The sequence below is a fragment of the Syzygium oleosum genome, unplaced genomic scaffold, assembly GCF_021117445.2.
Source record: "Syzygium oleosum isolate NSW1041296 unplaced genomic scaffold, Sole_v2.1 Sole_v2.07, whole genome shotgun sequence".
Lineage (NCBI taxonomy): Eukaryota > Viridiplantae > Streptophyta > Magnoliopsida > Myrtales > Myrtaceae > Syzygium > Syzygium oleosum.
Window position 1 is genome coordinate 11,544,724 of NW_026607491.1, and position 26,207 is coordinate 11,570,930.

The 26,207-nt window shown below is 41.0% G+C and overlaps 2 protein-coding genes across 3 annotated transcripts; one reads left to right on the forward strand and one right to left on the reverse strand.

Annotated features, from left to right (window-relative positions):
• The first annotated feature begins 1,008 nt into the window (after positions 1-1,008).
• LOC115662426 (LOB domain-containing protein 12-like) lies at positions 1,009-2,088 on the forward strand. The gene is made up of 2 exons (XM_030584605.2): positions 1,009-1,338; positions 1,677-2,088. The coding sequence occupies exons 1-2, from the start codon at positions 1,183-1,185 to the stop codon at positions 2,046-2,048; spliced, it is 528 nt and encodes a 175-aa protein (XP_030440465.1). The 5' UTR covers positions 1,009-1,182; the 3' UTR covers positions 2,049-2,088.
• An 8,616-nt stretch (positions 2,089-10,704) lies between these two features.
• On the reverse strand, positions 10,705-18,609 carry LOC115662235 (cytosolic endo-beta-N-acetylglucosaminidase 1). Of its 2 annotated transcripts, none has more exons than XM_030584434.2 (12): positions 18,298-18,609; positions 17,704-18,243; positions 16,878-17,015; positions 16,247-16,356; positions 16,046-16,157; positions 15,848-15,955; positions 14,532-14,644; positions 14,218-14,299; positions 13,775-13,855; positions 12,740-12,795; positions 11,957-12,092; positions 10,705-11,762 (listed from the first exon to the last, which is right to left on the reverse strand). In XM_030584434.2, the coding sequence occupies exons 2-12, from the start codon at positions 18,238-18,240 to the stop codon at positions 11,052-11,054; spliced, it is 2,184 nt and encodes a 727-aa protein (XP_030440294.1). In that variant the 5' UTR covers positions 18,241-18,243; positions 18,298-18,609; the 3' UTR covers positions 10,705-11,051. The 2 variants fall into 2 exon arrangements, with proteins under 2 accessions (XP_030440294.1, XP_056169067.1); XM_056313092.1 differs by having other exon boundaries at positions 18,345-18,361.
• Between the last annotated feature and the right edge of the window lie 7,598 nt (positions 18,610-26,207).

Below are 26,207 nucleotides of genomic sequence, written 5' to 3' on the forward strand. Positions count from 1 at the left end.
GAGAGGCATCGGTCAAAGGTGGCCGTTCGGGGGCGACACGTGTCGGGGGTTAGCCGCCAGAGGGGCGGCCCAGCTTTTCTATGCGCCGGGGGAGGGAGCCCACTGCTTCTCCTTCTCCTCGGGCTTTTTCAGATCCTTCTTCTCGAATTCGAACTTGTGTTTTTCCTCTTTTGGTTTTTTCTCAGACAAGACAGGGTTAATATCGTGATAATAAATTAAGATTATCCGCGACGCTGGCTTTTGGCCACGATGTTTCAAGGCCGTGGGAAGATTTGTAGGCGACGACTTAAGTTTGTCTTTTGGCGTAGCCATGCGGCCGCGTTCAAACCTATGGTGTGTTTTTTTGCCAGCAGGAACGCTCTAGTAAATGCTGCAGCTTGATTGGCAAAGGAAAGGGCATTTCTTTAAATAAAAAACAAGGTGTTTTCCTTAATTAATTAGTGAAATTACGAGGCGCGTTTGCAACGTCAAATTCGAAGCGGCGCATGAACGTTGCAACGTACGTCCATTGTCTGTGATATGACCTGAATAAGAAGGTTATGGGCAATGATAGAAAAAATCGCTCGGTCGAAACGGTGAATTTATCTCGTTTCTCGGTAATAAATATTACGGGGATGAGTTGCTTAGAGAAGGAGAGGGAGAGAGAACGAAAGCACGCAAGATGAAGACGATACAAAAGTTGATTCATTCTGACTGTTTGGAAGTATTCAGAGCCGGATATGGATGCATCGAGTTGGGTAATTTCTTGTGAATCCTCCGCCGGTTTTAAGAATGTTTAAAAAGTTCGGCATTAGTGTGGTATTTTCCGGGCCGACCTTACTCCTTGTATGAAACATGATAATGATGTCATATACACAATATGCAGTCATTCCCTCACATCATTGTCAACATCAGTAGTGGAAAGTTCAGGCTCTCCCACATGCAATCCTTTTGGCCTCAGGCATTTTTCTATAAATATATGTCGCTCTTCCTCTACCATCTTCCTGAATTAACAAAGACTCTGTGTATCAACGTGTGTGCCTCTCCTAAGCAAAAGACAGATCTCCACACCACTAGCTCGGCCTCCTTTCCATCTTCAGAAGCAACAACTCTCCAAGATCTGTCTGTCGATCTATCTATCTATGTGTCTATCTTCTTCTTCGTAGGAAGAAGAGATAAGAAAAGAGAGAGAGAGGAAAAAAAATGGGAGGGCATTCGCCGTGCGCGTCGTGCAAGTTGCTGAGGCGCCGGTGCGCGAAGGACTGTATCTTCGCTCCTTACTTCCCGTCCGACGACCCCCACAAGTTCGCCATCGTTCACAAGGTCTTTGGTGCTAGCAACATTAGCAAGATGTTGCAGGTCTCTCTCTCTCTTTCTCTCTCTCACACATCTTGTTGCACTACAGCTCTCTAGGAACATGTATTATTAGCTTTCGAATCTCATGACAACGAACAATTATGCAACTACAAAATAGTCTTTTCCATAGATACCTAGGGACATGTACTGCTATTAGAAACGGTAGACCACAAAAAGCTTGAAAATTTGTCAGTCAAAAAGTCTCCTTTCTGTAACTAACACTTGACAACATGCATCTATCAACATCTATGACGTGACTTCGAACCTTATCTAGTCTTGGATCAATTCCTGCGAATGTCTATGTAACGAAGATTTCCCTTTTGATCTGCCATAAAAAGCAGGAGCTTCCGGTTCACCAGAGGGCCGACGCGGTGAGCAGCCTGGTGTACGAAGCGAGCGCGAGGGTCCGTGACCCGGTCTACGGATGCGTGGGCGCCATCTCCTTCTTGCAGAACCAGGTGTCTCAGCTGCAGATGCAGCTCGCGGTGGCTCAAGCAGAGATCCTGTGCATCCAGATGCAACAAGACTCGTCAGTGATGCAGCTCCCGCGCATGATGGACGCCCCCGACGACGACAAGTCATCGTCGTCGTCGTTCCTTCTCCCAAATAACCTCGCCCACTTCCTTAGCTTCTCCCCGGCCTCTTCAGGCAATGTAACCCAGGACCACTCTCTCAGGAGAGAGACCATTCTCGGACACGACGTGGTCTCTTAGCATATGATATTCTGATATATAATGAAGAAGTATTTCTTAAGTGATCCCTCCCTAGCGAGTCTGTGCTCAACTGTTTGTATGCATAAAGACCAGCATGATCCCCGCTGATACATAAACTGTTCAGCTGTCTTTTTCACACTCCCACTCGCATTACTCGATGTTGACAAATTTACTAAGACACCGCGAAGAAGAGGGGAAAGTTCAAAGTGTAACTTTCGTTTACTTTGTTGTTCATGAAGCAAGTGTAATCAAATGCAAAGTGTGCCAACGACAGCATGTGAGAAGAAAGCAAGCAAGCAATCAATTCTACAGATCCTAAAATATAAGAGCCTCTCAATAACTAGTTTTAGTATGGTATACTAAGATAAACTCACGTATAATTCCAAAAAGTAAGACCGGCGGTGTAAAAATCAAAAACTACACAAGCGGTGTTTAGGCGTTGATACGTGTACAGGTGTATTCATTTCATGAGTAGGTGAGAATTTCCAATTTCGCGACTGCTTGTATAAAAACATATTTTATACGGTGGGTGTACGTTATATAAATTGCTAAAAAGTATAAAACAAATTTCTGAAGTCTAAGTCATACCAAATAAAAAATAAAAATAACCATAGTGTTTGTACGTTCTGTCTATATATATAAATCAACGTGTGAATAGTGGCAAATGGTTTGGTGGTGGTTTCGGAGCAAATCTTAGTCTGAGTGGGCGGTGGGTGGTTGGGGAAAATTATTTATGAAGTCATTATTTCAGAGCAGATCTTAGTGAACCCAAGTAAACTGAATAGTCCAAATATATTTGGTTCACGCACATAAAAGTTTTGATTTCGAAGGTAGCTGAACATGTTGGGACAAGAAATTCTTTTATTAGCGAAGACTGCCATAAATTTTTGATTTCGAAGGACTAAATATTGTGTTTCCGAAAATAATGGGGGCCTTTATGCAAAAATACTTTTCTAATAATTACAATTCACGAAGTTACAAGACTTAATATCACTAATTCTATGAAAAAATTGTCCAAAAAATCCTAAACATGTTGTACGGCGATTAATTCAGTTCTAAACTTTTCCATTGTATCTATTTAGTCCTAAACTTTTTATGAAATTGCCAATATAGTGGCGGTCCATTCAGCGCCAACTGTCCCACGTGACGTGGCCGGCGCTGATGTAGATAGTTTTTCAATTTATTTTAGATTTTCTAATTTTTTTCCTTTTTTTTTCCTTTCATTTCATTGATGATCAGTCTCAGCAATGGCTGGGGACTAGCTAGGTGAGGTTGCCAGCCACCCCTCCCCCAAATAGTGTGGGCGAGGGCAGCTCTCGTCGATTACCGGCCATAGGTGAAAGTAAAAGAAAAGGGAAAAAAAAGAAAGGGAAGGAAAAATTCAAAAAATTAAGAAAATAAATCTAAAAATCATCCGTTTCAGCGCCGGCCGCGCCACATAGAACGGCCAGCTTTCACGTCAGCGATTTTTGGCCAAAATTGGCCGAAATGACTACATCGGCAAATCGTCAAAACCCTAAGATTAAATTGGCACAATTGAAAAGTTAATAATTGAGTTGAGTGCCGCACAATATGATTAGGACATTTCGGATGATTATCCCCTAATCCAATCTTGCAGCAAGATGATCATGTCACATTATGCGTCAATGAGTCTCGGATGAAAATGATTTCGAACTCATAATTGCGATTAAGAAGAGGCTTAGCTAATGAATGTACAACCACAAAGAGTAAGGAAAATGTGTAGATTATCCATGAGGAGACATTGGTGGTGGTATTCTATCTGATAATATGGAAGTTCTCCACTTCGGGACCCAAAAAAGTTAAGTGAAGACAGAAGGATGGTGCGATCTCTTCCACTGGAGCAAATAAGGAAAGGCCCCTACATCTATCAATCTCCATTAAGTATAAATGGCAAGAGATGAATGTACTCGAGACCTGAACTGTCAATATCTGGAAGACAAGAACGTGGTGCCTTGTCTCCACCACTCGAGCAAGCCTCAAACTACGCAGAGTTGAGGAAGGCCCCTACATCTGTGAATCCCCCCCAGGAGCATAAATGGCAAGAGATGATGGATTCAAGACTCGAACTGTCAATTCTTTAAAGACAAGAGGATGGCCCCTACCTCGCTCTCCCTCTTTATCGCCACATAAGCGAGATAAAGTAAAATGTAAAAGTTCCTTAGGTGGGGTTCCGAGAAAAGTAGGGTATTGAAATTGTCAAACTAAAAACTCATAGTCTCAAAAAAAAAAAAAAAGAAAAATCAAAGGATGAAATATATATATAGATATCGGCTGATTTCATCATCTCGAAAACTACTTAGGTATTAACTAGATTATGTATATGGCTAAACCCACCGTTAGTGATGTGAAGCCGGATACCGACATGTAACCGTGCAGACTAACATAGCTTTGTCACTCGCATTATGTTTATAGAGATAAACGTTTTGGATTGATATGTCATCCGTTTAAAATATGATCAATGAGTATTTAAGAACTTGACAATAATATAATATATTTGGTATTTCATACCAATAAAAGCGTTTATGAAGTATAACAATCTCTCATTCCTCCATGTTAACAATTCTTACGTAAATGAGCAGTTTGTGCTGGTTTAATTTTCTAGCTTCACGGTGAATAAGATTTGTGAAGCTTTTGAATTGTGCGGAACTTTCTAGGAAAAGGCAAAGACATTTTTCTACGTTACAAGTCAACATGCAGATAGCGACCTCTCCTTTGCTATACTTTATTCACGTGGGAGGCAGTGCAAGAAAGTGCTCAGTTCATGTAGTACAATTAAAAAAGCAAACTTCATTTTAAAAAAAAGAATTCGTGGTGATGATCTTTTTCATTGTCCGTCGCCCGACACTATTCCGTGTCGGTATCTAAGTAGAATAGTTTTAGAAGGTCAGAGAAAATTACAAGAAGAAAGAGATTAAACAGACTGACTCAAAGATTCTAGATTAGCTTTTTGGTTATAAGTCAACAAAGGAGTGCCATTCATGTTTCTACCATCATCTCAAACAAATCTCAATAAAATCGAGTTTAAGCTCCATCCATATTTACTTTGTATAACTGTCGTAGAAAATCGTATATAAGAGTTTCCATATATAAATCAAGCTCGTGGAGATATAAATATTCAAGACCCAGCTTGTGGATATGATCTTGGTGTATCATTCATCGCAGCATATCTAACTTTGGCAAAGATGTTCTATTATTTATCGAGTTGATTGCTGATCAAAGATCATAAGTGACATTGCCATAAGTAGAAGATTCTCTGCAGGCGGGTCACCTAGATAGATTGGAAGATATTTTTTACAGCTGATTTCGTGGATTAGAAACAATATCATTGAAGGAAACTCGAGATTCATATAATGAAAATTGAGAAATAAAGGTGTGAAAATAGGAGGACGAATTACTGCACATGCAAATGTTCGAATACACATTCATTCTCAAGGGCTCAAATTTGCAATTATTATTTGAAAGTTTATTTGTAGATCTTCTTTAAATACTTGTTATTCTTTTGTATACACTCAGGAGAGTTTGAGAGAAAAATAAGGGTTGTCATTGTAAGTGTTCTAACAAGCTGTTTGTTCAGCAAACGCATGAGATTGTGGTTTTGCCTAACGTGCTTGGCCAAAGGGATTAGTAAAAGTCACTATGGGGCCAATGGAGGGTGCGAGAACTCTAGCATTGTTGTGGGGGCATCAGCAGAAAGAAATGGTTATTAATTCTGCTGTGGGGGCAGCAACAGTGGAACTTGTATTGCAGAAGTTGAACTGCAATTGTTGCTTTCGTTGCGCTCACACAGTTGTGCAGAAGATTCAAAATCTGCAGCTTGTAGAAGTTTCAAAATCTGTACCTGCGCAAAAAGAGTTTGAAAAATCACACTTGGTTACGTGTCAACCAATTTGCCCCCGCTTGGTTGCTATATTGGGACCGATGGTAAATAATTCAAATGAAAGTTGATCGCCCATAGCTAGTTAGTAATTTGATTGGAGAAATATTTGTAAGTCGCGCAAATGAAGTTTGATAATTTCACATAATAGTTAGAACATTTAATTCGTGGGTCAGAAATGTAAATAAAAGCTAATTAATAATGATAAGAGAAGCCTTGTTTGGTCAAAGAAAAGAGAGACTTGCATTTTAAATAATCAAATAAACCTTGGTAACTAACTTAAATAAGAGTTGATAAACCGCAAATTAATGATAAATTAATTGAGAAAAGTTGTAATCATTTTAACTTGGAGATCAATAATTTCTAAAAAGAGTTGGTAAATTTTAAATGTTGGCAAATGAGAATAAAAAAAATTGGTAACTAAAGTAAAAAAGTTGGCAAATTGGATATAATACGAAAAGAAATTATTAATAAGCAATTTCACATATACATGTTTTGAGAGATGTTCTTGATAACGCAGGGCAATATTTCAAATGAAATTTGGTAACTCAAAATTAATTATCAACTTAATCAGAGAAAATGAATAAGTCACTCAAATAAAGTTGGGCAATTTCATGTAAATGATAGGCTTTGGTAAGTAAGGTAAATAAAGTTGTAAAAATTAGAGAATTTTTATTTTGTTAAGGATCAGAGAAGTTGGAAATTAATAATGGTAACTAATTTCAATAAGAATTGGTGACGCAAAACTACTTGTTGACTTAATATGATGAAAGTTGGTAACACTCTAATTAAGGTCGGCAACTTTTAAAAAGAGCTAATAAATTTAAAAGATCCGTAATCAAGACAAATTAAAATTGGTCTGAAAAGTTGGTAAATTTTAAACAAAAACCATATATACAACAGATTCTTAAGGAACTAAAATGAGACTTGGTAAGGCAAAACTAGTTGGTAACCTAACAGGAAGAAAATGGTAAATCTCATAAATAAAGTTTGTGAAATTTATATAAGGTAGATAGATTTAAGGCATTTGTGAAAGAGACAAATATAAGATGATAAACGATAACAAAAATTGGTAAATTATAAAAAAACCAAATAAACATTGGTAAGTAACTCAAACAAGAGTTACTCACTCAAAATTAGTTGACAACTTAATAAAAATAAATCTGTAGATCACCTAAACAAAGATTGGTAAATTCATATAGTAGTTAATAAAATTAATGTGTCGGTAAGAAGATTAAAAAAAAGTTAGTAAAAGATATAAGAAAAGTTGATAATTTTTACAAAAGTATTGATAAGCTATCAATAAAAAATCAGATGACTACTAACTTTTTGTTTTAGCAACCGTTCCTAATACTGGTAAACTCTTTTAGAAATTTACCACCATGTATAAAAAAAAAATCTGCTGTTTTAGGAACAGGAACAGTAGAATCCTCCTGCTGGATCGGTGAAATTTATTGTGCATGACTATGCGCAGAGCAGCTTTCGGTCTACCTTCATTGGAAACTGTCAGGTTCTTATCATGGACGTATCCATCAGTATTTTGTGCGTAAGCTTTTTGAATTTTGACCCAAACGTCTGGGTGAGTCAGGACAATGGAGTTGCATTATTATATGCTGCAAGCTGAGAACAATGGCGAGAGGTTCAGAGAGCAGTCGAAGCAACCTGGGATTTCAATGCAAAACATTGTTGTTAGTCTTCCAAAGCACAGGAAAAACACAGATAATGAGATCATGCGACGTTTCAAAAGAGGAGATGGTGGCGTCTGAGTGATTTGACGACAAGAGCACAGTTGATGAGCAACGAAATAATTGGCTTGAATCGAGACAAAGTGCAGCATCCACTATCCATCTTGATTAGATGCGGTTGAGGTGAAGCTATGGTTAAAATATCAACACGTCAAAGAAATTAATACCGCGATAATAATTCTACTTTTATAATATCAACATGTTAGAGAAAGTCGGAGTGGAGAAATAGAAAGTAGAACATTCGGTCGACGTGATGTGCAACTATGGTTTATAAAACGGAAAAAAGAATTGCGCGGGGACAGCAAAAGGTGCTTGGACAGTGTCGCAACTCGAAAGTGCGACCTGTGATCAGTGCCTGATTTCATCGCCCATAGAATCCTCTAAAAGCGATCCTTACTCCTATCCTAAACCCCGGTTGCTTATTATTGAGTCAGAGAACCTTAGGTAAATGATCAACAGTACATCGTACCGTCTCAAATCATTTGTACATGGAAAAAGTATTGAAAGTAGAACATTCGATCGATGTGACATGTAACTATGGTTTAGAAAACGGAAAAAGTATTGCATGGCGACAGTAAAAGATGTTCGACCAATGTTGCAACTCGAAAGTGCGAGCTGTGATTAGTGCTTGATTGCATCGCCCATATAAACCCTCTGAAAGCAATCCTTACTCCTATTCTAAAACCCTGATTGTCTATTATCGGGTTGGAGAACCCTAGGTAAACGATCAACCCAAATCATTCGTCCGGTCATTGGCTTAGACTAATATCATCGTCAATGGTAGAACGACCATCTTTAATAATCTCAAGTCTTCGTCTTCCGTATTGGGGTTAGCTAGGGTTTGTATGGTGACATGCCAAAGATGATCTCAGGTAGCTTTGTCTTTCAAGTTCACGTGCTCATCTTGACATGCCCAATTGCATCTCTTGGACATGGAAATATCAGGTAAGTTGATTGGAGAGGTTAAGCAAGTGTCAAACAAAGTTGAAAATAGGTGACAAAAGGAGAGGCGAAATCATATGGAAAGTCAGCATAAGAAGACAAAGGCATGCATCCTCCTTTTTTCAGCAATCAACCTCGAGGTTGCTTCTTTATTGACATGGGGGATATGTCTTTGTTTTTTCTTTATTATTTCTCTAGCTCTTGAGTGCTCGAGGTCGAATGTAATATACTTCCAAAGCAAATCTTGGTTTCTTTTGATTATATATTATTTAGTCCACTTCACTTTGTTTACTTTGTTCCCCTTTCTTGTCGTTCTTCCTTTTTCCTTCTTTCTCGAGTCATTTTAAAATGAATCTTAATGTCCACACTCACTTTTGTTGCCCTAGCATAGTGTTCATATACTTATTTAAATGAAGCCCGTGATCTTGCTTAACTTCATTTAAATGTATACAACTTTTGAATCGTACCGAGTGATTCGATTATTATTGCTACCTGCTTAACGTTTGGAAAAATGATTGCCTAATGTAACGACAAAATTTCAGAATTTCGATCGTTGGGATAATTGTTTGAAAAGTCCTGAACCTATTGTACGGCAACCAATTTATAGTCTCAGACCTTTTGACGATTTGCCAATTTAGTCATAAACTTTTTTTTGTGTCAATTTAGTCCTAAACCTTTGAAGATTTGCTCATTTAGTCCTAAACCTATTATTTGGATATTTGGCTAGAAAGATTACATTGGGAAATCAATAAAAAATGTTTATGGCTAAATTGACACAATTGAAAGGTTTAGGACTAAATTGGCACGATTAAAAGGTTTAAGATTAAATTGGTCTCCGTACAATAGCTTTAGGACTATTTGGACAATTTCCCCTCCGATTGTTGATTTCTCTTAATCGCTCCTTTTCCTACCGTCGATACTTGCTCATCGATGTTGTCGCAGCTATACAATATCAACACCGTGAGTGAACTTGCACGTCGACCAGGTTTCAAGCATGCGCCGACATATACCGTGACGTCCTAATGAGAGGATTTCAATTGTATCATAACGCGATAATCGTAAAATCAAGTTTCAAAGCAACCGGGACAAACGACTGTAAAAAGAAACCCCAAATCATTCATTCGAGTTGGATGATGGCAAGTCCACCTTCCCTTTGATCATTGGCAACAACCCTACTTTGAATCTTCACCAAGTGGCCACAACAGGGTCAAATGGGAGCCCCCGACAAGCAGACTCCTTAGTTCAAAGTCCACAAGGACATGCCAAAATTGTACATGACTGCGGCAGCTATTGGTTTTTAGCACCTAGATTAACCATATATCTTTGTCCCGTTGGACCCCACCCCGCTTTAAATTCTTCTCCTCCTTCCGGCGCCTCTAATTTGATTTGCGATATCAAAATTCCTTTCTTGCGAGCTGAAAATAATGAACACGGTATGAACCCTAAAACAAAAAGCTAAGAGGCAACAGTCAAATTATGCGTCAGATCAAAAGACTAAAAACAGAAAGCAATTGAGACGATTCAATGTCTATGGACCACGAAGTCTTCTCGTTTGTCCAACTCTTGGGCTGAATCTGTTGCATAATGTCAACCTTTCTTGGTATAATTAGAATAACTACTTTTCTTGAATCACTACAATCTAAGTACCATCAGCATTATAAATAAGGATAATTACGCAAGCAGTCCCTGAACTTTGGCTCGATGTGTAACGTGATCCCTAAATTTTTAATTTGTTTAATGTAGTCCTTGAACTTTAGCTTAATGTTCAATGTGGTCCTTTAACCATATAAAAATGTTCGATGTAATCAGTAAACTTGAATTAATGAAAGGATTACATTGAATATTTTCATATAGTTCATACACTAAATTGAACATATACCAAAAGTTCAGAACTACATTGAACAAATTAAAAGTTCAAGGATCACATTGCACATTAGGTTAAAGTTTAAGGATCACTTTGAACAAATTAAAAATTCAAAAATCACATTTCTTATTGAGCCGAAGTTCAGGGATTGTTTATGTCATTTTCCCTTATAAATATGGTATGCAATATGTTTTGTGTCAGCCCGATCAATTAAAGTCAGAAAACAGTCGAAATTGCACTTCCATTCTCTCCTATGACATGATTGTTCACATTACCGGAATCGATCCATACTTTAAGAGCTAGGCGTATCATCCTTATTATATTGTTCTCGTTAATAATGAACATACAATTTGATACAACGCATTGCTAACGAGTCATTATGACACTTGAAAGCGCGTCCGACATGGACGTAGAATTCGTATATTACTTAGTCATCGCAGACAGTCGATTTGTAGTCATCGGGCGGCTGAAATCGACGGGAACGAAGTAAATCGTCCTTCCCGCAACAAAGAGGAGATCGAGAATGAATATGCTGTCTGATAGAAGCGGAAAGAGCCTCAACACTCGAGAGCAAAAGATGGAGACTCGTCCAGCTTCTGACAAGCCCCATCGACACCGCATACTTGGATGATGAATTTGAGACTTGCGACGCTTGGCGGCACAACATGATCGGACACATAGAAGGACCTAACTTGTGCTGCTCCGAGGTATTTCGGTGCACCCTCTGACATGACTCTGTTCGGGCCTGTACCTTTCACTTTGGTTATTTCCTCTACGTACACATTATAACTGAAATATGGAGAATCACCGTCTCTCCATTTCCATGTAATCTTGAGACTGACTATCTTCGAACCCTGAGAACTAGAGGACCACTTGATATCTTGACCCTCGACTAGCCACGAGCTAGAGGGCGGAAGGAACGACTTGTGCTCCTCAGTCTTGATAGTAATGTGACCGAGAACTGCATAAAACTCCGCTGATCGGTCATCTGATCCAGATGTCATACTCAATGGCCTGTAGCATAAAGCGCGGATTCCTGTCAAGGTGTATCCGTCCATCAATATGCTACTCTCTAGTATGACCCATCCCGGGGAGCTCTCTAGCTTCATAACCCGATGTGGCATGATCACTTCATTGAATCTACTGACGAACTGAGTCATCGTATCTAAAGCATCTCCATGGGATGCGAGAAGTACAGTGTTCTTCTCATTCTTTTCCGAGGAAAATTCCAGGGAAAGGCCCACCAGGGAACTGCCCTCCGATTTTACCTGCAAAAGCAGAAACGATTGTAACATGAAGAGAACCTTGCTCATAATTTTAGCTGCTTCAGACACTAAAAGATCCGAGTGGTTTTTGCATTTCGGTTGGCAATCACTATCACAATGATATATGGACCTCCTTTTGAGGATGAAAGCTGCAAACTTCTTCGAGCACTAGAATTTCAACGAGAGGGATGGCTTACCGAATAAGCGAAGTAGATCGGTAAATTTCCTAAAGGAAGGTCTGCCTCAAAAAGCCTCGTCGTGAAATAAGCATTGCCTTCGAGAGTTCCTTTAAACGTGATATTCCCTCCTCCGCTGAAGGATGCTTCCTTAAGACTTAACATTTGCACAATTTGTTCGATTAGAGGTCCCTCTTAATACATATATACTGAAAATCTAGCTATAATAAGACCGCAGAACTGACATCAATAGATAGCAAGAAAGGGAAACAGAAGAAAGATCTTTGATTATTCTTTTTGAGATCAGCTCTCTTTGTATTCATCCAATCACTTCTTTCAAGGTCATGATCCTCTTATATTATTCTACTGGATGTCGGCTTTCTGCAATATAATGCTTTAGGATGACAAAGTAATAACTAATGTGGGAAACAGATGTGACTAAAAAGATCTATAAAAAAGGAAAATAATGAGAAAGAAGAAAGATACATGGAATGTCCAAAGCTTGCATACATGCGGATTTTCGAGTTATTTTCACATATCCAGATCTCATCCTCGATTTCAGCCCGGACATCATAACAATTCAATACCCAGAACCTCTTTTGCCTGATATACACCTATTTTGATCAATAAATGAAGCCTTAACTGCGTAGGTAAACTAGTGATTTCCTATACAAAGAGCGACTCGCAAACTTAACAACCCCCTAACAGTAAGTGCATATTTGTCATTTGCCCTACCCTTGCATTCGAAGCGATTAACCGTGCAGAAATTATTGGCAAATTTTTGTTAAGACCATTAGAACTTACTTCACACTGACGTCAATGGGATTGACGGTACCATCTCCATGGAATTCAAGAAAAGGCTGCCAAATATCAATCACATAAATGAACATGAGAAGAAAGAAAGCACGAGTTTAATTCAGTATATACCGTGGCCTAAGGACTCAACTCAAATAAGCATATTTCTACAAAGCCTACAGTGGAAAGAGTAGAATCAATGTCAAGTTCAGACTCAGATCATTAGCAATAGACGAATTCCAAATTTTCTGGTTGTCACCGAGTTCTTCGGGTTGAGCTTACGTTGATGTGTAGAAACATCATATCTCACAAGTTGAATTAAACAACTTCATAGCTATTTTCTAATTCATCTCCTGACTACAAGACAATAATATGAGATTGCTCTGGCGTGCATTAGTCAAGTCATTAAGACAGATGCAAGAGCCAACGCTGAGAGCTTGTATTAAGCATGTTCAGCAAACTGGTGGACATTTCAATTCCAAAGGAGTTAATTAGAACTTGCACTTTTTCAGCCAGAAGAACGCAGGTGAGACTGAGACATCGGTGGTGATACCCATGACGTAAAATTTTCATCAGGCCATCAAGTTTCGACCAAACTTCTGTGGACCTCTAACGCAACTGTGTAATGGAGCTTTTCTTGCTGCTTTTCATGTGATGTAACTGGTTTAGGCATTTTAGCCTAGTGGCCACAACACCATGTTATACTGATTCCACTATGCCATAAAAAGGACAATTGAACTTCGACCGTCTTTTAAACATAGTACTATGATGAACAAGGGTCATAGAATTCAGAAAGAATTTCAGGATCCAGATATTTCAGCTTTTTGAATATATATCATCCTTGTGACATTACAGTCTCAATAGTCTCGCTTATTTCTGCCTTAATCCAATCTAGACATCACTTGTAACACCAATTAATAGCTGATTAGCATACAAATTAAGGCAAGATCTTGTTGTTCTTCATGAGATAAGAACGAAGTTAATTTTAGTTACACATGAAAGAAGATTCATATAATTTTAAACTTTTCCTGAAATCATAGGTACCTGAAAACTTTGGCAAGAAATGTTACACCAAGATGCCTCAGATATCTGACTCCCATCAACAGAATAATGATAGCCACGACCCTGCATCATTTAAAAGAAGAGAAGAAAACTTTTTCAGAAAAATAAATCAGTTATAAAACCCAGGCTCCTGCTGCATGTTGGTATGTTGAATCATTGAGTATGCCTCAACTTTGATTATACTAGAAGGAAAGTGCAATCTCATGACAGCATCTTTCTAGAACCCATTATAATCAAATGACTTATCATGATCCGAAGTTGAAGAAAGAGCAGAAAAAAAAGTAACTTTTGTACAAATCAATTATTAACCTTGGAAAACTATTACTAGATTCCAGCCAGAGTTCTAGTTGTCATTGCAGAACGAGATTTGCATAGGAGCAACAAGCAAATGTATCGACTAGACATGAGTCAAATGTAGTCAGAACCTGATCAAAATTGGAGTGAAATGGTAGTGATTTTGGATATCTTTGCAGTACTCCCCATGAGTTTTCAACAAGACTCCACCAACTGCCAATTGCAAGGTATGACAAAGAAAAGGAAAGAAAAGATGATGAAACTTGTCGTATAATGAAAAGTTCAACCTATGATTAGAAGCTTCCAATCTATGATGTAGCAACATTTACACATATGAACTGGGAGAGAACTTAGCATCTAAAGCTGTAATTGACAAACTGATGCACTTTGAGCTTGATGCAAGTTTATAAGGGCTTAGAAGGAAATTATGAAGTAGAAAGCATACTGATTTTGAGCAGTCTCAAAATTAGGGGGCTGCTTAGTCTCATAGACCCATCCTGGAGCAAATATAGCTGCTGAAACCTTGTCCTTCTTCAGCACATCTAGTGCAACATTTGCCTGTATGAGCAAAGGAATCCTATGTAGTAGAATGCTTCCACAGCCAATGGTTACAAGACTTGCAAAGAGATCATATCCAGAAAATTTAAATTTAATACCTCATATTATACTGTGTAAAAAAGAATATGATCTAACCTTTTTTGAATGACAAGCTAATACCGTTGCTACACTATTTAGAATGCATCTGGTATTTTGAAGGATTTAGAGGTCAAGCTCATAAAAAACAAGAAAATGCCCATGAGATAACTCAAGAATCAAGGACTGGAAGAACCAAAACGGTTTCAACAAGACTAAAGGTCCCTGACATTCCAAAACTATAAGTTCAAGTCTTCTAAGCTGAACGTCATAAACATTTTTAATTTGCCATACTCATGAGTTAGCAGTGACAATGTGGTAGGGGTCTAAAAAGGTGTTAGAATAATTAAATATTAAACCACACCTTCCTCTAATAACTTAAACTCTTAGAATAGTTGGCAGTGGTTCCACGAAATCTCACTTAGTATCAGAGCAGGAAGTCCCGAGTTCAAATCTTATCGGGTCCCTATTTGCCTCTCCAATTACATATTTTCATGCTTTAGGCTCAGGCAAAAGTCCAACCTACGCGTGAGGGGGAGTGTTAGAATAATTATAATTTAAACCACACCTTCCTCTAACAGCTTAAGTTTTTAGAACAATTGGCGGTAGTCCCACGAAATCTCACAAAAGGAAGTGGGGGCTTCGTTAGCATCATGTATTCCATTTAAATACCATGACAATGCTCACCGTTGTCTGCTGTTCAAAGATTACCTACTTGATACAGTTCAGAGTTTCTCTTATTACATTACTCGATCTCCTTTGGTCCTTTTGAACTGCTTGATCTGTTCATTCATCCTTTTAGAAATCATGTGGCCAAGAGGCCTTAAAATTTTACAGCTTGTTTCTTCTACACAGACTAGTTCCTTCTCCATGATCAGATAAAAGAATCCGATTAAAGGGAAACTTATAATTTTCAGAGAAGATCAACTACATATATAAAGCTTAAAACCGTAAAAGTATAGAGCAGATGCAAAGGTTGCAACTTTATCTGACTAACGAGCATATGCAAAGGTTGCAACTTTATCTGACTATCTTCTGCCTTATAAACTAGAAAACAGTAAGCATCCAAAAAGTTATGGCACGAGGAGGAAAAAACAATGTGTGTGGAGAGACTAAAATATTACACACCTGCCATTGTCCCCCACCGTAAGTGCTCCTTCCAAATACATCAATGCCCATGTAAACATCATACTTCCTATCACCTGCAGCAGCAGCTGAAAGCCTCGGATAGTTTTCCTGCATAATGCATATGAGAATTTCCATACAACTAAAGTCAAGACGAAAACAAAAAATAGTTCATAGTCAAAAGAAAGGAATGAGGTGTACCTGCCATGAGTAATTTACAAAAATGCCATCGCAAAGATCAAAGAAAGGTTTATTGTAGTTGTTCAGTTGATTTTGCCAGCTAAGATTGCCATTGATGGTTATGCTGTCATACCTGCATAAAAACAATAAATATAACTATTCGTTTTTACAGATATAAAAAAGGAGTATAAGGTAAGCCAAAAAGGGATTTCCAAAACCGACCAAATAACTAAAGATCCAGGCACTGCGGAGTGCATTGTCTGGGTCAAATGGCCAACAAATTCTAGCATATTGGGGATTTGCTCTAATTTTAAGTCGACCTCCATGTTGATCTGTAAACAAAGGATTACTCAGTCAGCTTTGTAAAGGAAAGGCCATTCTTGGCTCTCTACCATAAGTAAGAAGGTACAATGACACTCAATTATTCCTCGCTTTCTTGTTGACATGATATGATATCTCTTAAAAGGCATAGTTCCCTAAAAAAATCTACAGACAAGTTCCGTCTGCATAGCATATTCCCTGGCAGAATATTTAGGAGAAAGTGGTGATTTATCATCCTAATGTCAGTTATTCTGCTCCGATCTCCTCAAAGCTGAAACTCCACACACACACACACACACACAAGAAAACACTCTCAGTGCAGATTAAAGCCAAGATTTTGTGCTCTCAAAGTGAGATTTCATGATTCTATCAAAATCACATGCATAAACCGTATAGATTTGCTGAATGCTATGGCACTATCATCCAACCTTCCCTATATGAGACTAAAAGTACATAAACTTTCATGACCAAAAAAAACTGGCAAAGAAAGATGTATTTGGTCCGAGACATATTTATTCTATGGGCAACATACCAGCCATCCATCAAAGCCCAATGCAACCGCAAGTTCTGCCAAGCGCTCAGCATACATCCGAGCAGAATCCTTTGTTGAAAGCAGCTTGTTGCAAGTAAGTCGTCCCTCTTCCCATTCTGCAATGAATGTTCCCAATACCTAATGCCATTGACAGAATTTGTAAAGTAAAAGTGAAATTACCATCACCTTACTCAACACATAGACTGTAAGAAAGTATATACACTCCCACTTACCTACTTCTTTACCCCCAACCAGTTAATGTCAAGGCAAAAAAAGGAAAATCTACATCAACACAAGTATAAGTTTTCAATTGATTTTTGTAAGTGTGGCGATAGCTAAGATAGCACAATCATCATTTGCCAAAGCCTCCTCATGAAAAAGGAAAACCAAGTGCCATGGAATTCATCAATGGAAGAGCCTAGATATAAAAGCAGAAGACTAAGGAGGGGCAGAGTCTTCCTATTCTCACTAGACACAAAATGAAAATCTGAACAGTAGAAGTTAGCTAGATTGGATATTCACTCATGTACTCCTGCGAAGCTTTGTGGAAATATCTTAAAACTTTTCCCCTTATGGGCCTCATACAGCAGAGCACCTAGAAGCACAAATTGGTCCAACTCTTTGCAAATCGCAATCATTCATTTACCCAAACTTACTATTGACACTGAAACAGGCAGCTCTTTTCAACCTCATCACAATCCCATCCCCTAAAAGCAACGCAAAGAATAAACTTTTTGGGAACCCCACCAGAAAGAAAGTTTAATCCATCAAAAAAGAAAATCCAAACCATGTTCTCAACATCAGCAAATGAACGAAGTATGATTACCCGAACGCCATGTCTGTGAGCAGCATTAGTCCAACAAGGAGGAGGCAGAGTGACAAGATTATGAGAGAAGTAGACGAAGACATCCATGAGGTACCAATGCCATATTGCATAAGCGTCTGGGTTGTCCCCACCTTGTACCCACTTATCATCCACATACCCACCTTCCATATCATGGCAAACCAGGATCCTCGGCCTGTCGGGCAAATCACCATGCCTTGTCTGGAGAGAAACAGAGGCGCAGTTAAAAGGGTAGTGAAAAGATTCGAAGTAGGAGCGAGATTCGAGCTCTTCAAGGGTCTTCATCGGGTAGGATATGGGGGTCGATGGCGAGACCGGGTTGAACGGATCAGGGTCCTGCGCAGTGGACAGTGGCTCTTCTTGTTCGTCGTGGTTCTTGAGGTTTTCCGACATGATGAGAGAAAAAACGAAGATCTTGATTCTTTGGAAGATGGTGCTGAGGAAGACGAGTAAGAACTGAAGAGGGAACATAGGAGGGCGGTGCCTTGTTCGTCTTTGGATGCTCTTGACTCGGTTCATGGTCTTTAGATATTTTTGAGGATTGACTTGTAAAGCAGTTTGCGAGGGGACAACAACTTGACTTCACCATTCCCCGTACAAGCCGTTTGCGAGGGGACGACGACTTGACTTCACCATTCCCCGTATCGCGCAAGGCGTCGTGGGCTTTGCCCCTTTGCGTTGGAATGAAGCGCACGGTGCGAATCCGTCTCTGCTTTTTCCCTCAAATTTTTGGGTTCCCACCTCTAATTTTTAGTTTCTCATCAGTTACAGTGCAGCCTTAACTTTTCTTCGAAATCTCTCGATTAGAGAAGGACGTTTCCGCGATGGTATTAGTTGCAAAGTTTGCTCTGTCGTTTCATTTTCCGGATTACACATCGCCAAAATCTGAGAAGATGGTATATCTGCCGGTGCCCCTCAAACGGCTCAAAGTGAAAATGAGCTCATATTTGTCGGTGAGGATGACTATATTTTCAGTCATAATTGCTGAATTACAAACCAAAGCGAAAATGAGCTTATACGCACTTATGATTCAGCCTTAGTCACATCATGGGTCATAACGTTTAATATCTTCAGGATACTTTCACAGGATGAGGCTAACGAACAAAAGCAATAGCAGTATCCAGGCATGTTGAAGGCTTTGTTTGGGAAGTCTAGGTGGGCAAAATGAGAGAGTAGAAAATGCTCAAAAGATTAAATTTTCCCTCATCTCCCCTGTCACAAAAATATAAAAATGTTCATAAAGACTGCCACTAAAACTGGTAAAATACAAAGTCATATGGTGCTATGGGCGATCTTCCATTGCGATAGAGGGATTCATCGACGATTTTGAAACAGTCGACATAATGCCTTCTCTTTCAATTCCACAGTTCAAACCTCTACTATATTTCGGGAGTTTAAACGCATATGGTAATGAGATGATCTGACAACATTTTGAATGATTAATCCATGAAATTTCTTTTCGGGAATTTTTGGCAGCACTTGTAACGGCGAGAGAAAAGAGTCAGGACACGATTCTTTCCTTTGTCAGGACATGATGCCTTCCTTAGTCAGGACTTCGTGCTTTCCCTCCACAACACGAAGCAATGTCAACAAAACAACTTTAGCTGAATTCCGACCAAAAAAAAAAAAAAAAACTTTAGCTGAATAGAGAAGGGACAACCAGGGTCGTGCTATACAAGCTGCACTCTTCCCAGTTCTACTTTTTTTTTTTTTTGCGAAACATTCTCATTAAGTATTAGAACTTGAAGAACAACATAGTTGGGCATCTAAGTATAATAAATCCCAAAAAGGGGTTGGGGGTTTAGAGAGCCAATTAATACGGAGAGACCCTATTCTATGAGCTTTAGCAGTCTAATCGGCACAGTAATTAGCTTCTCTTGGACAAACTTCCGCAACAACTCCTTTGAGATGGGCCCAGAGGCCCCTACATTCACTAATTAAGAGACGAGTAGTCCACGGGCTTTGGATTCAACCTGATATGGAGTCAACTGTTGATAAGCTATCACTTTGTAGGACCACTTGTAGATCAAGAGTACCTTCCCGCAGATCACTTCCACTTTTGTTCAGAATAGAACGTGCGCTGTCGCGACCGAACTCCCGAGCCCTTTTTAAACAACATGCAAAAAAGGGGGGCTCGCCTGGTACGTGTTAAGTCTAGATTTGGGACTTAACTCGGGCTCTCCCAAGCCCATATCATATCGCGACTTAGGGTTTAAGTTTTTTTTAAACATGCAAGTGGTTTATATCAAGGAGTCGCCACTAATCGATTTGGGGTGGGTCGATTAGAAACCCAAATAGGGTGATGGGAGAATCACCCTATTCCTACGAACCAGAGGTTAAATGAGTTCGGGGACTTGGTTACACTAGTTGGATAACTAATGCCCTTTCGGTACCATTTTACCCTGTTCATTTCTGAAAACATTTGTCAGGCAATTTGGATTGATTTTAGGACCTTTCTCCTAACATGCGAGGTGATCAAGCGAGTGCATAATCAGAAACGATTAGCAGTCAGGAACACAACAATGCATGCATCCTAAGGTTCTAACCTTAACTAAGTCAGATGACATTCAAAAATACAACACTCATGCAATTGTATTAAAAACATGCATAACAATACAACGGTAATAAAACTAACATGCAAAATACTACCGTGCAACCTCAGGCTTGTCTAATTTAAATAAGACAAAAACTTACAAAATAATATCACATTAGATTAAAAACTTAGATATAACATAATTTAAAAAAATTTAATTTTTAATTTTTAATTTTTTTTTTCGAAAAGAAAAAAAAATAATACAAAAAAAAATTAATTTTTTTTTAAAAAAAGTTTTTTTAAAATTTTTTTTAAATAAAATATAATATAATATAATATTAACCGGGTCGGGTCGGATCCGACCCGGGCGTTGACCCGGGTTGGAACTGTTAATCCGGGTCGGTCGGAACCGACCCGAGTCAACGGATCCGACCCGGGCGTTGATCCGGTCGGATCTGTTGATTCGGGTCGAATCCGACCCGAACAAACAGACCGCGGGAGGCGCGGAGAGGCCAAAATTGGCCGTCCGCCGGCTGACCCAGGCCAGCGCCGCCCCCAAATCGCCCGACTAGGACCACCTGTGGGCTGTGTCACTCACCTGAGCCGCCGTCGGACCAACGTTCGCCGGCCGGCGATGAAACAAAAACCAGCGTGGTTGAGGCATTTCGTCGAACGCCTGGCGGGCGCGTGGAAAAACGGGGGATTCCGACCTCCTCCGGCGATCCGGTCGACTCCAGCGGCTTGGGTTCACCTCCGACGGCGACTAGGAGTCGGGACCGACGACGGTATGGGCCGGGATTCGCGCGAAACGGCCGGCGCGAGTCCCGGCCAAACCGAGCCAAAAATCAGGGGAAAACAGGGGAGCTTCGCGGCCGAGGGGGGCTCACCGGTCGACGGCGCGTCTGGGCGGCTTCCGGCTAGTCTGGCGGCGTCGACGACCGTTGCTGGTTCTTCTTTAGCTCCGGCTGGTTCTCGGCTCCCTCTCTCTCCCTCTATTCTCTCTTTTGTCTCTCTCAGTCTCTCTCTGTGTTTCGCCGACCGGGGGCTCTCTCTCTTTCACTGTGTCGCCGCCGTCGGCTCGGCGGCGGGGATGGATGGCTGAGGCGCGGTGCGAGTACGGCGGTCGCCGGAAGAGCTCTCGGTCTCTCTGTCTTGCTCAGTCTCTCTTTCTCTCTGTCTTTTTGAAACGGCCGACCCTGGCTCTCTCTCTCTCTCTCTCTCTCTCTCTCTCGATTTTATAGGCGAACGACGGCGTCCCCCGGCTTCGTTACGTCTGCAATGACGACGGCCTGCACCGGCCTATCTGCCCCGCGACTTTCGCGGCCATGGCAGGCCGGTGCAGAGCAGAGCAAAAGGGGGGGGGGGGCCGGTGCAGAGAGACGGGGCAGAGAGGGAGAGAAAGCCTGGGAAACGGGGAAGACGGGACTGGCCTTAATGGCCAGTCCCTGTGGCGTGCTCGCCTGGGCCTCCTCTGACCGGATGACGACGATGAGGAGCGGCGCCGCCGTGCGTCACGCTTCGGTTGCGCACAGGGGAGAACAGGGGAGGAGAGAGCGACCGGCGAGGGAGAAGGAAGAGAGGAAGGGGTTGGGCCGGGCCAAGCCCAGTCCGCGCGGAGGAAAAAAAGGAAACGGGGCTGGGCCCGCGCAGGAGGAAAAAGAAAAAAAAGAAAAAGGAATAAAAGGGCCGAGTCGGCCCAGCCCAGCCCCGACCCGGCCCGAATCGATTTCGTTTTTTTTTTTTTTTAAATTTTTGTTTAAAATTTAAGAAAATATGCTCTAATAGGCCCTATTAATGCACATATGCCTAATGTCTATATGCAATGCATTTAAATAGAAATATTTTTTGTTTTAGGAATTAAAGAAAATTAATTCCTAAATTTTGTGTAATTAATTTTGGGCAAATTAAAAATAGGTGTCAACAGCTGCCCCTCTTTGAAGGTGAGCTCGCAGAGATTGAGCTCGCAGAGGTTACGTTCAAAGATAAAATGGCACCTAAATTTGGCCCATGCATGTTCAATAAATGTTATTTTTGGCGAGACCGGAGTCCCATTTTTTATGATGCGATAAGATGATGCGTGCTAAAGCAAATAAAAACATACTTGGGGCTACTTACCTTGCCGAAGGGTAGAGTAATTCCAGATAGTTGATATTGTGTGTCAAGGACCCGAACCTGTCTTCGGTCGCCTTGACGGGGGGGAAATGGTTTGTCTAGGACCCGAACCTTTCTTCGGTCGCCTTGACGGGGATTGCTTTTGTCTAGGATCCGAACCTTTCTTCGGTCGCCTTGACTGACTGGATTTTGTCTGCCTAGGACCCGAACCTTTCTTCGGTCGCCTTGACTGACTGGATTTTGTTTTGACAAAGTACCTGGGGGTCCTCGCTCGAGGATTTGATGGTTTGCCTGGTGGGTCCTCGCCAGCAGGTCTTGAAAAGGCTCAAACGATGAGCACCTAGGGGTCCTCGCCTGAGGATTTGATTGTTCGCCTGGTGGGTCATCGCCAGCAGATCTTGAAAAGGCTCAAACGATGAGCACCTGGGGGTCCTCGCCCGAGGATTTGATTGTTCGCCTGGTGGGTCCTCGCCAGCAGGTCTTGAAAAAGCTCAAACGATGAGCACCTGGGGGTCCTCGCCCGAGGATTTGATTGTTTACCTGGTGGGTCCTCACCAGCAGGTCTTGAAAAGGCTCAAACGATGAGCACCTGGGGGTCCTTACCCGAGGATTTGATGGTTTGCCTGGTGGGTCCTCGCCAGCAGGTCTTGAAAAGGCTCAAACGATGAGCACCTGGGGGTCCTTACCCGAGGATTTGATGGTTTGCCTGGTGGGTCCTCGCCAGCAGGTCTTGAAAAGGCTCAAACGATGAGCACCTGGGGGTCCTCGCTCGAGGATTTGATTGTTCGCCTGGTGGGTCCTCGCCAGCAGGTCTTGAAAAAGCTCAAATGATGAGCACCTGGGGGTCCTCGCCCGAGAATTTGATTGTTTGCCTGGTGGGTCCTCGCCAGCAGGTCTTGAAAAGGCTCAAACAATGAGCACCTGGGGGTCCTTACCCGAGGATTTGATGGTTTGCCTGGTGGGTCCTCGCCAGCAGGTCTTGAAAAGGCTCAAACGATGAGCACCTGGGGGTCCTCGCCCGAGGATTTGATGTGAACATGGGGGTCAGTCCCATGCTCAGGAGGGTGAACAACGGGGTCAATCCGATGTTCAGAGGGTGAACAACAGGGTCAATCCGATGTTCAGAGGGGGGTACCATAACAATCATAGGTACCTAGATTTTTAGAACCGGCATGGGTAAAATGTACTTACCTGGGCACGTTCCTGCCTCTTAAGGGCGTGTCTCCTGTCAGACAAGTTTTTTTTGTGCAAAGACATACGTATTCATCGGAGAAATAGACAATTGAGGCTATTCTTGAATATCGTATGAAATATCTTGACCAGCTAGTCAAGATGCTTTTCTTTTTCAAAGAAACACCCCGTTTACCTTCTGGGTAGTTTGAAAAGAAATCGATGAAATACCTGGGATTTCTTACCGGAGGTTTGATGTATCATCTGCTTTGAATACCCGACCTTTTCGGGGCATCTCTTCGTGATGATAATGAGGGCTTTTCCAGCGCCCGAATTTTCGTGTTCTATCACTTGGGATTAGAACTACGAGCGAAAAAAGCATCTTTGTGTCAATTCCACTTGGGGAGCGGAAGAAATTTTTACGTGACATCTTTGGAGACGCTCCAAAGGTCATATGTTCTTTGAGTCTTTGAGGATATTTTACCTGTCAAAGAGGGTTAGCGCAAACATGCATGCATTCATCGAGGATAGACAAGCTAGGCTATCCTAGAATGTGTATTTGAAAGTTCATGCATGATGATTTTGCCATGTTTGCATCACCAAACATCCACCGAGGGTAATTATCAATCAAGACAGTATTCGCTCGCAAGGTGGACTTCTCGAGATGCTGAACGAGGGATCCTCAGTCAGAAAGGACTTTTCACTCGCTCTCATTGAAAAGGGCTATTTGTCCCGTCCATTAATGCGGGAACATCGAAAACACTCAATCTGACCGTCATCACATCAACAAGGGTCTGAGTTTTCTCGCAAGTGGTACGACGCTGCCAATCTGAGAGGTCTTCTTCAGGGTCGTAATGTAGGCTTGGTCAATGGCTTAACGAAGGACACTGTCCGAGTCAAGGCCATGGAAGAAAATATTCTGCAATTATCTCCGGGTTTACAAGTCAAGAACCCTGCAAAACGAGATAGAAATAGTCTTGCTCGCACTTCCTCGAGCGTTGTTTATAAACATTTGAAATTCCACGTTAAATCAAGTGCCCTAATCAGAAGAGACTTCATGAGGGATGTAACGTGGTCTCAGTTCACGGGTTGAGAAACGAAAGGATCGTTAGGCTCAAAAATGTGTGTAAGGGTGAAAATTGGTGATCATCTTAGCGTTGTCACCAGCATTTTTCTCCACCGTCGGGACTCTTTTGGAAAACTCCCTGGGTAATCCCGTGTTTTAGCTTCTTTGACAACTTTTTCTTGAGAAGCTTCTGCGTCCAGCATTTTCCTGGATACCATTCTATCTCTGTTCCAATTGCTTTATCAAGAATAGGCCTGTCTTCATCTATCATGTGACAGATCTTTGTCAAGACAGAGTTCCTAAAGTAGGAATTTGTATCGAAGAAGAACTCGAGTTTAAACCTTTGGGGTTGTCTTTTCATCGTTTTTCTTCTTCTCTTTTTCTTTTTCTTTGTTTGTTTATTCATGGGCATTGGCCTTGCTTTTACCAGGCACACTGCTTTTTCATGCCCCTAGTTTTCAGCATTCTTTGCTGCTCTTTTGGTGTTGTCAGGACTAGCCTAAACAAGTTTGAGCAGAATAATGTTATTAGGCTCTTGGAGTCTTCATCTTGATTCGGTACTTTGGACCCTGATGTTCAAGCTGTGGTGACTTTTGCCTTGCCCCGGTGTAGGGGATGATCACCAACTGGGTTGGTACGAAATGAAATCGCCGGCTCAATTGGGCTAGCAAGGGATATGAGTGTATGGGATAGAAGAAGAACCGCTCTTCGTCATCCTAAGGCACTTAAATTATTGTGAAAGTTCATCTGCAATAAAAACACTCAAAGATTAATGCAAATGAGAGCAAGAAAATTTCTATTCATCTTTGTCACCTTGTGAGAGCTGTTGCAGCTGATGATCATAGAAAATTTTAGATATTACAAACTCCTCATCCTTCTTGTCTTGCTCATCACTGTTATCAATAAGATGTTGGCATTTTGGACAAGCTTTAGTTTGCTGTTTCTCTCTTGACAAAGCCCTCTTAGTCTCGACTGTTCAGCCGTCGATGGTGTGCTTGTCTTGGAGGACTCTGTCGAGGACCTCTGATCCGTAAAGACGACGAGGCCGAAACCACGGGAGTGGTGATCGAAAGGGAGGGACGCTCCTCTTGCTCCCTCTGAATTTAAATTCTCCCTGTGATGCTGGTTTACCTCAAGCTGCCCCAATATGGGGTGGTTCTTGACAGGGGTGATTTAAAAAGAACCTCCAAGTGTATGGGCTCAAATGGTCAAGCAAAGGATTAATGGTAGTGTATGGGGCAGAGAAATGAACTGCCTCTCGTCATTTTGGCTACCGTACCTTATGCGAGAAATCTCTTTACCTTGTAGAAGTGAAACCTTTTCGCTTATCTTGCAAGGGTTTGGTACTTGAGAATGTGTTTAGGCTAAGAATTGCCTCTCATCATCCTGACACACCTCGTTCAATACATCGGAGCAGTTCGACACCATTCGTCGACTTGTCAAGATTTTCACAGGGAATTGGTGAATTAAACAGGTAAAATTACCATGCAAAATTCCTTCCAAAAGACATGCAATGCACTTGGGGGAAGGTTAAGCATTTATTTGCTTTAACATGTTTCCTCTTTCTTTTGATTCTTTCAACTCTTAAAGTTTTAAGGGAAAGAA